At 43.0% G+C, this 15,003-nt stretch overlaps 1 protein-coding gene across 2 annotated transcripts; it reads right to left on the bottom strand.

The window, feature by feature from the left end:
• Nucleotides 1-1,092: 1,092 nt before the first annotated feature.
• Nucleotides 1,093-14,985, bottom strand: LOC119387419 (repulsive guidance molecule B). 2 transcript variants are annotated; one of them, XM_037654811.2, is made up of 6 exons: nucleotides 14,962-14,985; nucleotides 10,679-10,900; nucleotides 8,518-8,696; nucleotides 5,232-5,818; nucleotides 3,620-3,701; nucleotides 1,093-1,749 (listed from the first exon to the last, which is right to left on the bottom strand). In XM_037654811.2, exons 1-5 carry the CDS (start codon nucleotides 14,975-14,977, stop codon nucleotides 3,668-3,670), a joined length of 1,038 nt encoding a protein of 345 aa, XP_037510739.1. In that variant the 5' UTR covers nucleotides 14,978-14,985; the 3' UTR covers nucleotides 1,093-1,749; nucleotides 3,620-3,667. The 2 variants fall into 2 exon arrangements, with proteins under 2 accessions (XP_037510739.1, XP_037510738.1); XM_037654810.2 differs by lacking the exon at nucleotides 14,962-14,985 and adding an exon at nucleotides 13,493-13,707.
• Between the last annotated feature and the right edge of the window lie 18 nt (nucleotides 14,986-15,003).

Below are 15,003 nucleotides of genomic sequence, written 5' to 3' on the forward strand. Positions count from 1 at the left end.
GTGAGGGGTCGTACGTTCGATTCCCGGTGACGGAACTTTTTTTTCTTTGCATACTGTTAGTCTTTATATTTTACAACGTCATATCCGTGACGGAAATACGTCAGTGGAGCCGTGGTGGACCCCGGCATAAAACACTTTCGTGTTAAAATATTTAAAAACTACAAATCAGAATAATTTATTTTGTATAACAAAAAGATTTTTTACAAGTTAATTTTGCTAGAATAATAATTTAAAAAAAAAGGAAAAAGGGTGGGTGGAACTAATTCTTATCAAATAAGAAATAAATTAATATAGAAAAGAATCTTGCTGTATTTTGCTTTTGCTTAACTTTGGAACTGTGGTCATCGTGCAAATCTCTTTGATTGGTCTATGAAATCTCGCATGGCCTCTCATACTTTCCCGCTGCTGTGCCCAAGGGTAAGTGCACCTAGAGATAGTAAATTTGAGGTTGTCAGCTCTAATCCCATGATGCATAACGACGTTTCTAGAGATGTCTTTCGTAATGTAGAAAACTTTTGACAAGAGATCAGAAAGTCTTCTATTGTTTCCTTTTCCCTACAATAAGAACAAAGGTGCCAAGCCGGCTCTATATAAATAAAAATAAAAACATATCAATTGCACAGCACTGCGAGAGTCCTGTTTTCCTCTTCTTTGTCTTTGTGTTTTTAGTGTAGTTTTAGTCCTCATTATGTATTAATTGCAATGTGTGTGCGCCTTTGCACGCATCTCTCGCACCAAGTGCATATGTTATTTCTTGCATATGCATTACTTCGTTATAAAATGTTTCCGTGCTTACCACCCATGTTGCTCAGCAAAAGGGTTGTAACTACCAGTCTGTCATTTTCTTCTGTTGAGCTTCTGTCACTGTGCACGCTGAAAGAAGCATCGCAACAAATCCACAGCATCCAGAGCCTACGCAGCTGTTGGCAGCTCACAAGCAATAAAGTTGTCAGTATCCTTGTATTTGTTGTAATGTTTTGTAGTAACAAGGTTTGACAACTATAAAATAGCTTTTGATCATACACACAAATTCCCTTCCACAAACTTCGGTACAAGAACATAAACGAACAGAGACACATGGTCATAAGTTACATATTTATTGCCTTAAAAATATATACATATACATATATATATATATAGATACATATAAAAAGACTGTCAGCTAAACTAATCCTATCTCAAACACACGATGATTAAAGGAAGTAGATTCAAAAACACTCCGTTGATCGCTTGGCAGGTTAGCTGATCATGGCCTACATTTTTCTACTGATCCATTTCATTTTCCAGCCTTTTTGCCCCACGTCTTTCGCTCGAACAAAATGCCACAGCCATTGTCATCTGGATCAGCCACTTGGCACAACAGATATATAAAGAATGGAAAATGAGATGGGTCAAAACAAAACACAGCCCCATATGGTGCCCTCTTATGGCACATAAATTATCATTGAGTGGATCGTTACTCACCATTGCTACTTCGTTTTGACAGAACGCAAAAAAACAAACCTCCAGAAACACTGATGAGCACACACCTCGCATACTGTGCACAGTGACACACATGACTTCATGCAATGTCAAAAAGTTCCTGAGAACAGCCGGTGCAATGGCTGACAGCTGTAAACGGCAGTCCTTTAGGTGATGTGGAGAGGTTGATTCTGGCTCCAGCTACACTTCCACGATGAATATGCAGGGGTTGTAGGTAGAACTCGTTGTACAGAAATAACTGTCATCTTGCCAGCTTCATACATGTGCCTGAAAGATGAGCATTCGTTTTATGTCCGTGCCTAGTCCAGCTTCTAAACAGCGGCTTTTTCCTGCACCCCTAAAGTTATACGAAGGATTTAGAACATAGTCAAGTGCCTTTCTAACATTTTAACTGTAAAATACACATAGCAAAATTCAATAATAAACACATGCTTGTAACCTTAGCCCTTTGCGGTCTGTTGTCCGCAGTGTCCGACAACACAACACGGCTGCAGCGGTCCGTGATTGGGCACTGCTGCACAAGGTCTTTCATGATTGATTCACGTGCATACTTTTTTCATTACATTATGCACCATCTGTAAAAGAGTAAGTAAACTTCTTTTACTTGAACTTTGAGTCTTTTAGCTTCCGACCAGAATGGACGGAAGGAGGGAAAAGCTTTCGAACCACAAAGAGTTAAAGGAATAGTAGTCCTAAGCTTTCTGGATGATTTGTGAGAATAAATGAACACGACCCATTTCCCTTTCACCTAACTACAACGTGTTGATATACTGATGAGCAATGTCTAGTCATACCTAGCTTGCTTTACTGAAACTGTATTGCAGTTGCAATTGGTAGGTAGGCAGCCAACAGCCTACAGAGCAGAGCCATACTGCATACACATGACATGGTGGACGAAACCACTCCGTTTGAATTCCATGCATCATATTATCAGGGCACTCGTTATTGGAAACACTGCACATTGCAACAGTCGCTGATAATGCTGCTCCTAATTGCTGTGTATTATTTCTAAAGGTGACACAAGAAGGCTGTTATTTGCAAGCTATGCACCTTGTCAACGAAGGCTCCCTGGGCACTGCCATAATCCTCTCTGGGCTGTTGTTAATATGCATGGCCCCCAACAAATGCACTGCTGAATCTCTGATGTCAGCTTTTGTACTCCAGTAGAACAGTCCAGAGAGGAGGTGATCCTTCTCTCCGTTGAAATGTCTATAGGCTATGACTGAACACTTTGCTTAAAGGGACACTAAAAGAGAAAAACGATTTTTCTCACATTAGTAAATTAGTCTTCCAGAATTCTGAAATTACCACACTTGCCGTGAGAAGACGCTTGGTAAGCGAGAAAACGGGAAAAAAAAGAATACAGGTGGCGGCGCCATACTGAAATTCCGACACCAAACGCCGTGACGTCATAGACGTTGATGGCATCTACTAGGTCCTACGCAGTTCCTAATCAGTAAAAATGAAGTACATTGTCCTCTGAAGGAGCCAGAGACTTAACATACCAAGTGCCAGCAAATGTGGTTGAGCCAATGTAGCCAAAATACAAAAAATACGTCTTGAAATCCATGACGTCACGTGCGGTATTAAAAAAATTAAATTTTGTCCTTGATTTCTTCTTCTGCTAATCAACCTACAATAATAAAATTAATGACATTAGAGTTCTCAGATTACAGTTTATCAATCTAAACCGATTCATTGTTTCACTTTAGTGCCCCAGGTCACCTTAAAACTGATGCTATTGCTCCCAGCATGTCTTGAGTCCTGATCAGGTTGAGCTCTTCAACTACGATTAATTCATAGAGGCAATAAATTAAATGTTCATCCGTGAGTCTTTAAAAGAAAAGAAAGCCCCAGTCGCTGAAACATCCCCAACATCTGACAGATTTCAGTTCAATTCAGTAATAAAATATACTACAATTTATTGGCACTTATCCAAGCACAATGTCCAAAGATTTAGGCCAGTGAATGTTATAATTTTATCACAAGTGCCCCATTTTTTATACCCCAAGATAGCTATCATGCATCATGCGTGTCGTTTCATTGTTAATCTCATGCCTATGCATCCATATTGACTATATAAAATTGTTCAAGCACTATGACACAGTGGTTGCTATTCTACAGCATAATGACTTACCTCATGTTTGAAGTCCTTCTCAGAGTGCACGGCAATGTAAACACTGTTTCATCTAACTGCACCCAGCAATTCAGAGCAGCTCCTGCAAAAAAAAAATAGTGAACATACAGTGTGTGCACTTCTGAATTCAACAGCTTCTCTTGGTTAGTAAATGGCTTTGACCACATTATGCTGCAATGCATAGCTTCTCTTTCACACACAACTGTTCTCTCAGCTCTCGACTGTGGCTTACACAAAATGCACCTATAGTCGGATACAACTTTAGAAAGTCTTCGGCATTTCCTCCTCAAAGGCGCATGCGCACAAGCGCCGCACCAATGGGCGTGTATTGCCTGACATCATGAGCCGGACTGCCGGTGGCCTTTGGAGAACATTGCCGAGTGCATGCGCCGGACTATTTCTTTAGCTGCGGAGGCAATTGGCTGCTGTGCTTGGGCCATCTGGGCGGGGCATCCCCAGACTTCTTAAGTTGTATTAAACTATATATAGTTTTATTTTCATGCCAACTCCTTCCAGTGTGGCAAAAGCTTGGAGTTGCTTCAGCCAACGAAATCCATTATCTGCCACTAATATTTTCATGCATGATGTTGCTTGAACGAAACGATTAGAAAAAGTTGAGAATGGGCAAGCTTTTCCATCGCTGAGACACAGCTGGTTTTCACTACAAATTATGTGACTTGGAGCTTTAAGTGTGCTGCACGTGAAACTGGTGAAGAAGAGAGTAAATTTCCTATCAGGTTTCAACAAGACCAAAACAGCCGCTGCCATTCTGTATCTTGAATGAAGCAGGCAGGAACCACTGAAGAGTGCAAGCAGTTTTCATCTCATATTCTTCATACTGCAACACAGTACTGTTTTGAAAAGTGTGGCGCACAACAAAAACATGATCTAAAAATGTTCGCACCGACCTCCTGACTCAAAGTGCCTCCTAACCACTTTCCCTCTCACTCGCACAAACGCATATTCCTGCCAAAAGTCAGAGTGAACGTTCTTATTCTTTCATCCCCTGGGAACAGTGAAATGGTGGGGAAAACAACAAATGCATGCCTTTAACTGCCCTCAAAGGCTCGATTCACCACAGCCACATCCGAAACAGCTCTGAGAGCTTGTCGGTGCACTCATTAGAAGTCTTGATGCACATATTGTGACAGAAGATGGTGGGTGCTATGTGTATGAAGGAACACATAAGTGCTGTATGTCAGTAAAGTAACCCATTTCTGCCCTCTGCATGCTTCACAGCAGTACATTGCATACACTCGGCCGCGTAACACCAACGCCTGACTTTTGAAAAAAAGCCAGTAATGGTCCCACTGATGCACGAGTAAAGACAGATAAGAAAAGAGAGTGAGACTAGATACTACTGTTAACATGCACTCCCTTGCCTCTGACTCTTATTTACACTTTTTCAATGAAGGCTCCCTAGGTGCCACTATAATCCCCTCTTGGATGTGGTAAATATGTGTAACCCTCCAAAAATACGCTGCCCAAGCAGTGATCTCAGTGTGCATCAACCTTTGTACTCCCGCATCGCAGTTCAGAAAGGAGGTGCTCCCCGTCTCCATTGAAAAGGTCTATAGCTGCCCGGTTCAGCACACCTGCTCAGTAAACTCACCCTGAACGAAGCCATGCTATCAGTAACAGGTTGGCCACAACAGCTGCGACTGATGCTCTCCTCTGCACAGCCACGGAGGGCTGCTGAACGACCTGGGGAGCCGCTTCTGCACCCAGTTCCTTCAGGTCGGCCACAGCCGCTCCACTGGCTTCAGCTGCCATGTCCTTCTGTCCCGTTGCCAGCACATCAAACACACACGCATCCCTGTAGGCACCCGTTAAGTTCGCAGCACGACATGCCGCATCTGCTTCCTCTAACCGCCAGGCGGGCTCCCCTTCTGGGACTTGCACGCGCTCCGATGGGGAGCAACCCCGAAGGCATAGCTGCAGTGGCTGGTCACCGGCGAGGGAAGATGGAAGTCGCAGGGCCACCGAGAGGAAGTCACCCTGCTGCCGGATCAGCAGCCGGACTCCTGCGTGGCTCAACACAAGCTCCACCCGGCTTGAACTGAGCGGCGTCAGACGAACTCCTTTGCCTGCCGAAGGTGACCCGTCAACAAAGACAGTTGGCAATGGGTTGTCCTTGATGTCGGCTTCGTAAGTTTTCTCCATTGCACAGCCGCCATGCGCGTGGATCACAACAGTCACCTGGAATGGAGAAGTTCTGTTGCTGAACGATTGCCTCATCTTCTTCTAGAGAAAATACTGTGTGATAAAACTGGCATTCCACGAGACGGTGGTTTTCACAGTGCGACTAGGAGATGGCACGACTGCTGACACGACAAGTACCAGTACACGGCTCATATTAAGAAGCATTTATACCTCAGTAAGGAATTAAAGTATGCAAAATGGGGACATAAAGTGCGCACCAAACAGAAGTAAGAAGACGCCAATTTATTCCAGAGCTGAAAGTAAGTGTAAGCATGAAGCATACGCTCCCTCATCTGTATCCTACTACATACAAGCGCACGTCAATGCAGCAGCAAAGCATTTTATGGCTGCAAAAAGAACAGCCGCTATCACAGCTGCATGCATTATGCAGTGTGGCCTTTTCGTGTATCAGCTGTTGGGACATAACCAAACACATGTTGCAAATGCCGTTATATTTAGTGGCATAAGTTTGCCAAATAAATAGTTAAGATTATTCGCTGACACACTTGGCTGTATTTGTCGTCCTTGCCAGTGCCACGAGAGAAAATCTCGACAGCAATACAGGCTGTTGGACCAATATGTATCATCATTGTCCACAAGCAAGCCCATCTTTTTGTTGTTTGTATTTATTTATCATTGTTATAATCATGTGAGATCCTCTGCCTGCCTTATCTGTAGAAGCTGTCTGTAACAGCCTTTTTGCCTGCGAGACCCCAAACTTATGTCTTGGAAATAAAGTGCATTCCGATTCTGATTCTGACTGCCAGCGTTTTCAAGCTTTTGTTGCACTCTCACTGTATTGTAGACCTACATCTCAGCTTGTACATGCAGCAATGGCTAGAATAATGAATGTTCCACTTCAGGCCCATAACCAGAAATATTTTTCAGGGGGGGAGGGGGGGGGCACTTGCTGAAAGCCTTTAAAAACACCTATTTTTATTATTTTTTTCGGTAAAACACCCCCCTCCATCAGAATTTCGGGGAGGGGGGGCCATTGGGCCCTACGGGCCTGCTCCACTTTATTGCACAAGCAAGCTGTATTAGAATAAAGAAAAAGACTAATTTTATTTTATATTTAGAATATGATTCTGAATAAAGCATTATGCTGTTTTTTCAAGCTGACTACAGCACCCCCCCCCCCCAGAAAATGATATTTTCATTATGCACATATAAACATTGCTCTAAGCCAAAAGTTCTGAGGGCTTTATTTAGATTGATGACTTCCGTTAGCGCTTTCTCTTCTACATGAACATCACAACTTCTCACTTTTCTGATGACTTCATTGTTATTCTGCATGTTATATCAAATATTCATATAGAGCCACAGTTTTTGATGGATATTCTCCTTCCAGTCAATTGTCTCCTTTTTTCTTTTCATTCTTGATGCTGAGATCTCCCACTACACTTTGTTCAGTCATGCCTCCTCAGGTAGTGCCTAGTTTATTTCATTACTATAAAGTTATTTTAGATTGCCTTATTGCCACTGCAGCACTTGTTTCATCTCAGTGCATGACCAAACTACGTTGCTCTATCATGTACCTCCTATTCACTAATTTCCTTATTCATTCATTTCAGTTCCTTCAAAGCATTGTGAGCATAAATTGTGCTCACAATACACAGTTCTAAAAGAAAGCTGGTAGTCAAGGATAGTAAAGGCCCATGACTGCGTACAGTTTGCAGCTGTGAAAGACAAACAAGGACGTCGAAGGGTTATGAAGTTGCCACACGCTAATTCAATACATATGTAAGTGTTAATAATTGTGCAGTGTCCATGACTTCTGACTGCTCCTTGCATGTAGTAGTCATTTAAAACAATGTTCTCAATTAGCATATCTGCCAAGCATGTTCACTTCACCTGCTACCTGTGCCTTTTGATTCTCAGAGTTCTCTTCAGAGGAACCGCTATGGCTCTATGCCACAAAATTGCTAGTTGTATTATGCAACCATGCACAACTGGAAAATAACTTTGGTGCACAATCTTCTGCTTTCACCAATTCAGGCGATGCCCCTTAAAGGCCAACTCCGGCGATTTTTTGGCCATGTCAAAGTAATGGTGCTTTTATGTTCCTGAGACGCTCCTGTTACGGGCCCGATAGCAGAAATACTCGGCAAATTGGAGAATAATTTTAAATAAGCAAAAAAGCGCAACACCGAAACCGAAACCCAACCGAGTGTACTGCCTACGTATGACGTAGACGTTGTTACGAACGAACCGGAAGTCGTGCAAGGCATGCTGGTCACGCCGGCGCGGAGTATGAAAACTGTGACAGCCGGGACGACCAGCGAAGCGCCGGCCAAACCAACGCTGTCTGCCGCCCTGTGCACAGTAGACGCTCGCTGTAGCGGCCGAAGCGCCGAAGTTAGCGGTGCCCTCGGCTGCGTCACTTCCGCCGCTTCCCAATACTGATGTCACAGACGCAATGTTGCCAATAATTGTGGGAAGCCACGAGGGCGTTTGCAGACAATCTTTAAAATTCATTTGCAAACAATCTGCGCATGTCTCAAGCCTGTAATTTGGCATAAATGACGGAAACGTGCAAAGGAACGTACCCAGCGAATTTCATTGAGATCCATCGACCTCGAAAAATCGCCGGAGTTGGCCTTTAAGCTGACATCTGCAAGACCTTCCAACTGAGACTGCAGTCCAATGTACTCCCTAAAAGCAATGCAGAATCATGAATAAGGTCTCGCTCAAACCTTGGAAAGCACTGTTGCCTTGTCGCCGATAGGAGTGTTGGTCACCTGCACCGCCAGGTAGGCATTGTCCACAAGGGGCCGGGCACCAATTGCACGGCAAGTCTGCAGTTCTCCCCCAAAGGTGCGCAGGTGGGTGTCTCCATAAAGGCTGCACTGGCGCCACTCCTCCTTTGGCTCACCTGCTCCAAGGCAAAGCACAACCACAGTTCATACTAAAACAATGAACAATGGGAAGTCTTGCACATTGACAACGCACGTCAAAACTTGGGAACTCCCTATGGTGTTGAGAAACCTTCAGTGAAAAAGAACAACAACAAAAAAAAATGTGCAGCTTGCACTAGTGGTGCAAGGCTGGAGCCATCAGCGGAGCTAGTGTTCGACCTAGCTAAGTTTTGCTAGTAGTACTAAGTATGTCTACAGTTGGCTAGACATGTCACGTGACTACCTGTTATCTGATGTTGTGATTTTAGTCACGTGATTACCTGTTACATGGTTTTTGGTGGCAACATGTCACGTGGCTAGCTGTTACGCAATGTTGCGTGATTTTATTCGCGTGAGAAAATGTTACGTGAATTTTAGCCACACAAGTAGTTACATGATTCTAGTCGCGTGGCTAGTTACGTCATGTTACATGATTTTAGTCACGTGAGTGTTACGTGGTTTTTAGTCACGTGACTGGATGTTACATGATTTTAGTCACGGGACTAGACGTTACATGATTTTTGTCACGTGACCAGTTATTACGTGATGCTTCACACTAGTGCCAAGCCTGAAGGGAGTGCGGAGCTGGGCGGCCTTCTTTGTTTCTCTTTATTTTTCTATTTCTTTCTCCCTCTTCCTTTCTTTTTCATTCATCTCTCTGTTTATTCTATGTCTTTTTTGTCTCTGTTTATTTCTATTTTTTTCTTTCTCTCTCTATGCATTTCTTTGTCTTTCTCACTCTTTTACCTTACTCTTTCTTGCTCTTCTTTCTTTCTCTATTTATCGCTTCCTTTTTCTTGCTATCTCTTTCTCTCTCTTTATATCTGTCTCTATCTTACTTTCTCTTTGTCTTTTTTTTCCCTTTCTCTCTCTCTATGCTATGCTCTAATCTCTCCCCTCCTCATCCTCGTTTCCCTTTCCCACAACCTTGCTATATACTATACTATACAAGTCTATGCCATGCTCTGCTAGCATGCCTGGATAGCCGAGTGGTTAGGACGCTCGCCTTCGGATCGTGCATAACGCAGGTTCGAATCCCTCCGCCTTATCAAAATTTTTTTTTCACTATGATTTTCTCTTTTTTTATATCTTTCCTTCTGTCTTTCTCTCTGTACTCGTTCTCTCTTCTCACCCATCAGGGTTATTACAGGCCACGCCAGAGGAATCGGCGCATGCGTTTTGGGAGCGAAGCAGAAGATGAAGAAGAGGACAAAGCAGCACACGAGTTGTGGAAGCGAAGCAGAAGTTGAAAAAGGTGAAGCAAGTGTATACCGGTTCATGATTATGATAATTACTGTTCGCACTACCTGGTGCAATGAAAAGCTTAAAGAGCTACGCTCTTAATATCCTCAAGGGGAAAAGGAGAACTTGAAAGCCAATATGCATGGTGTTTTGCAAAGTTTTAAAACTATAGGTTCCAGGAAATCCGCTACACAAAGTTTAGACACCTGCTATAAGGGGTCTAGCTGGACACTTTTTTCGGGGGTGTCCAACCCCCATCCATGTATGTTCATACGAGTGTTGTGTGTGTGTGTGTACTCATACATACAAATAAAGTGCAAAATTTACAAGGGGGATGTTGAGTATTGTGCTGTGTGTTCACAGTTTGAGTACTGTGCAAGGAGCGGCAGGGAGAATATATCACATTGACACGTATAGAAGCGTATGTCATAAGAGGTTAAGCAAAAATCTAAAGAAATAGAAAAGGCCATAACTGAACTGAAGGACTCAAATACAATAACTTGTAGAATTTGAAAACTGTACTTCACTCCCCTTAGTGTCAGTTTGTTTTTCTGTTCTCGAGCATGTATCACTACCTGGTCTCATTCACCTGAAGCACTGTGATTTTATCTTTCAGTATGTGCTGGATATGTTTTACGCTATTAGAGAGCATGGAATGGATAGAAGTGGAGCTTGTCTTCTATGCCACTTGCACGCAGGACTTCATCTGATAACTCACCAGACCGCCACAGACAGGTTTCCTTGGTTGGTTTGAGCTTTGATGTCTCTGTGGCCACAGCATCACTGCATTTCAGTTTGCTGTGACGGGTTTGTGTAGCCCTATAGTTGATGTCACCAGCACACTTCTCCGCCAATTGGTTAAGACAGGCACGGAATTCTGCCAAATTGTCACAAGAACCATCCTTGTAGTTGGCATAGCAGCTCGTGATATCACAATCCGCTGCCAAACAAAAAAAGATAGACATCATCAGCATTTTCAAATAACATGGGTCATTTATCCTTGTGAAATTATCACTGCACAAAAATTCAATGATGTCCTTTACTATGGCCACTTCAGAATACCATGATCTCATTACCTACATGAACCCTTTGAACCGTGGCCGAGACTGAATCATTGCAAAGCAATTCATCAACCCATAAGCTCTGTCAGCAAGATCGGTGTAGCTGATTGAAATTCCAACTTGCAAAGTTCTGAATGCAATTTATATGAAATGATCAACTGAAACCAATTTGTTGAGCAATATGGTAGAATATAAAGAATTTACAGTTGTATATCATGGCATATGTTGTTGATGTGCTGTGTAAATTATGCCATAAAGTTTTTTATTCTAGCAGCATTAACCACTAAAACCATACAAAACACATCAAAGCAAGATCAACACACTGTCATTCACTTCGTTTAACAACATTGTTGGATTAGACAAGAATGTTCTTGGAAGGAACTGAACATACAACCGATTATCCCTGCCCCGGTCAAGCAACCCTCGTTTTTACAATGTACAAATGAGCAAGGATGAATAAAAATATTGTTGCAAACAAACGCTTCAAAACTCATTTAAATGCACACAAATTCAACATGAGTTCTGAGCGTCGCAGAAGGTGTTAAAAGGTGAGATGTTTAATTCCGATGTTAAGGCGAATGCTGTTTTTGTAGTGACACTACCGACAGCTCGGGGAACACGTGAGGCAAACATCAGAGAGAAGAGAATAAAGCTTCCTCCAGCTACATCTAGGCACCGTCTCTTATACTAGTTTCCTTGGAGCTTACGCCCTCCCAAAGAACATAACAGTAGACCGCAGACAATGCAATCAGCTTTGCCATCTCTGCATTGCAATTCGCCAGTGGTCTAAAAGCAAGTTTTCTCAATTCTGCATTAATAGCATTCATGCATTAATCACACCAGGCACAAATGCATGGCTGCCCATTAAGACTTCTCAAGAATCAATGCTGTAATGCACTCATCATGGATGTAGTTATCCAGGGTATAAAGAGTAGTTAATTACAATTATTAAAATTTCACATTTTGTATGCAAATAAGTTTCAGCTGATCATTTCTCACGGCTTTAGGAGGCTACACTGTCAAGTAAAATGATCAATTATACTGTTCCCCACGCACACAGTGTCTACTTCATAGTGAGTTGAGAGCACATATTGTAAAGCAGCACAGGTTTCACATCGAATGTCTACAAATAATTATTTGTATAAGGTAGCAGCAGACTAAAAATGGTAATGAAACAAGAAACTTTGAGCCTACCACTTTATACATGGATTCATTGAGGAATCTACATGAATATAAATGTAAAAAGCAGAAGCCTTCATTTCTTGGCAGGTAAACTCTAGAAACCATCTTTAAAATGCAACTATACTTTTCCTTTCCTCAACTTCCTTCTGTCAATGGTATTTCTGCATGCAAATGTGTGGTTTAAAGTTGAAGGCCCTGTAGTGACACAGATGTCAATCAGACCATTGGAATGTCACAGAAGCTAATGGTAGCTGGACAAGTGTCCTTTTTTTTTTTTTGCCTAAACTGCTGCAGGAAACAGTTGGGAGCCTGCCCTTGTGTTTGCAATGAAGCACACGTACTACAACAACATACAACTCAATTTTAAAACTTTCTTTAAAAGCCTTAGACGTCAATGTCCGGCATGCATTTAGTCGGAAGTGCATTCAAGGACCAGTATTATTTCCTGTGAACCTTTATAAGCACTTTAATCCCTTCTAAATGCAGGCGTTGTGCCACAAGCACACAACATGTATTAAAATAATGAAATACATTATCGAAAATCATCAGATAAGTATGTATGGTATCTTATCAGTGTGAGATTAATTCAATTGCAGGGCTTGCATTCCAAAAACCACTACTCGAGTATGAGACACTGGTACTAACAATTTGAACAAGTCTTAACATAAAGCGCATCTCTCACGTAAAAACAGGTACGACGCAACACAACCCAGTACGTTGCAGCTGCAACATAATCTAAAGCTCGACCCTGATACCCTTCACATCGCGACCGCGTTCTGCTGCTTCTCTAACGTCAACTAACGCGTTGCCTTCACAGGTGCGTGTTGTGGGAGCACCCAATAAAAATGCGACAGCAGCAGTGGCACGCTACAGCGCCTGCACGACGTCAAGACCTAGCTCGCGACGATTCGAGACGGCTGAGCGATATTGTTTTGTTTCCTGTCGCGGACAAAACAAGGTGGAATTCCTTGCACCACAGATAAAATATTGAAGACGGACAGAGAGAAGAGAGCCACAACCCGCATCTGACCGCGAAACATGCGATCGTTAAAGCCGGAAGCGCTAGCACGCGCACCGCCCACTCGCAATCTGATGGGCTCGCTGATATTTGCCTTTACCACCCGCTCCTATCGCCTACGCATGCTACCTGTGAGAGCGTTCATCGCGTAGCTGAATCCTCAGGACTCCTTCAATAACGCAGCCCGGGCATTAATAATCACTGGGGTATCGTTCGTCTACGCACCAACGGGATCGCGCGCATGCATGTTCAATAAGCGTGCGCAACTCACAACTCGTCGCAGTGGAAAACAAGGAGAGTGTGAAGAGAAGCCATAGCAGTAGCAGCAGGGCGTGATGTCCCATTACCGGTCATCAAACACAGAAAGGAAGTTTAATCGGCGATCGCTTTGATCACGACAGCAAGAAACACAACGATAATGCCGCCATGTTTGTGTAGGTTTCTCCTTGCACGCTGCTTTGTATTGTTTACTTTTTTTTCGCTTTCTTGTGTTTATTTCTTCGTGTGATGCCGTGATGCCCTCTGGCGGAATTTTGCGCCTCTCCAAACATGGTTTGCGTCGCGCAGGCTGTCCATAAGTATTTGATCACGTCGAAATTTTTAAGTATAATTATATCTAAGTCGCCAACATCGTTTCATATATCTGTTGGTTAATTGTTACGCTAGAACACCAGCGTGAAATGAAAAAAAAACAACCACGTTGTGTTCGCGCGAATGTAGTACGTGAGGTCACTGCCGGTATCAACGATGCATACAAGATTTTCAGATGAATTTAATATATGTGTCACGCGTGCGGTTAGAGTTGCAGCTAGAGTTCCATCCGTGGCCTCTACCGCGGGCTCGACCGCTTGCATTAATATGCGTATTGCACAAACACGTGCACAGATGGGCGTTTCTTCGCTGCTCGTGTAAACAACCCTATCCATCCTAATTTTTATTCCAAACGTTGTAATATACATAACCGTTAGTAGCATTTATATTTTCAACTCAGCACATCGCTAACTTCGCGGTGTTGACAGTTGGCGGTAAGGACAGTAAGGACTTTTATCTGGTGCAGCCGCGATAGCTAGCGCTTACGTTGTAGAAATGGCACACAGCACACGTACGCCTCTTGCATAGGTCAAAGTTAGATGCATTGTTAAATATCCACGGGCTGTGCGAGCAACACTTTTTGGGACCGAACCACATTGTAACCGAACTGTGCGATATGCTTTCGGATAAGAACAATTTTGATTGCAGTAAAAGCAGGTAAAAGTTCACATATCCTTTCGTACTCCCAGCATTGAGAGAACAAAGTTTTGGTGTCATTAAGGAATGTTTATCAGAAACATAAATAAGGGTTCTGAGGAAAGCCGGCTCCACGTTTGCTCGTCCCGACTCTTGATTTAAAATATTCGAAAAACCATCACAAAACATTGCAACTATTCTACTCGAAAGATCATTCACGTGCGCGCCAGCAGACTCGACGCCGAAGCAACTCTTTTGGCAGTAAAAAGAAAATCGAGGAAAATAATACTAAGTAGGTGTTTATGCCAAAATACAAGTAAAAGCTACGAAAAAGCCGCAACTTGCGACAACGAACGCGCGCGGGGAAGTGCAGTGGTCGGGAAGCTAAATATGCACAACTGATGTTCTCAAGAAGGTAACCGCTTGTCACGTCAAGCTTCGTAGTCACTTTTTCACATCCACGAAAGCAACCAAAAAATAACAAATTCACCCTAGTAAGCAAAGAAACGTCACCGATAGGCGAAACCATGGGGCGAAACGGGTAGTTCTAGCTGT

The sequence above is a fragment of the Rhipicephalus sanguineus genome, chromosome 3 (assembly GCF_013339695.2).
Source record: "Rhipicephalus sanguineus isolate Rsan-2018 chromosome 3, BIME_Rsan_1.4, whole genome shotgun sequence".
NCBI lineage: Eukaryota > Metazoa > Arthropoda > Arachnida > Ixodida > Ixodidae > Rhipicephalus > Rhipicephalus sanguineus.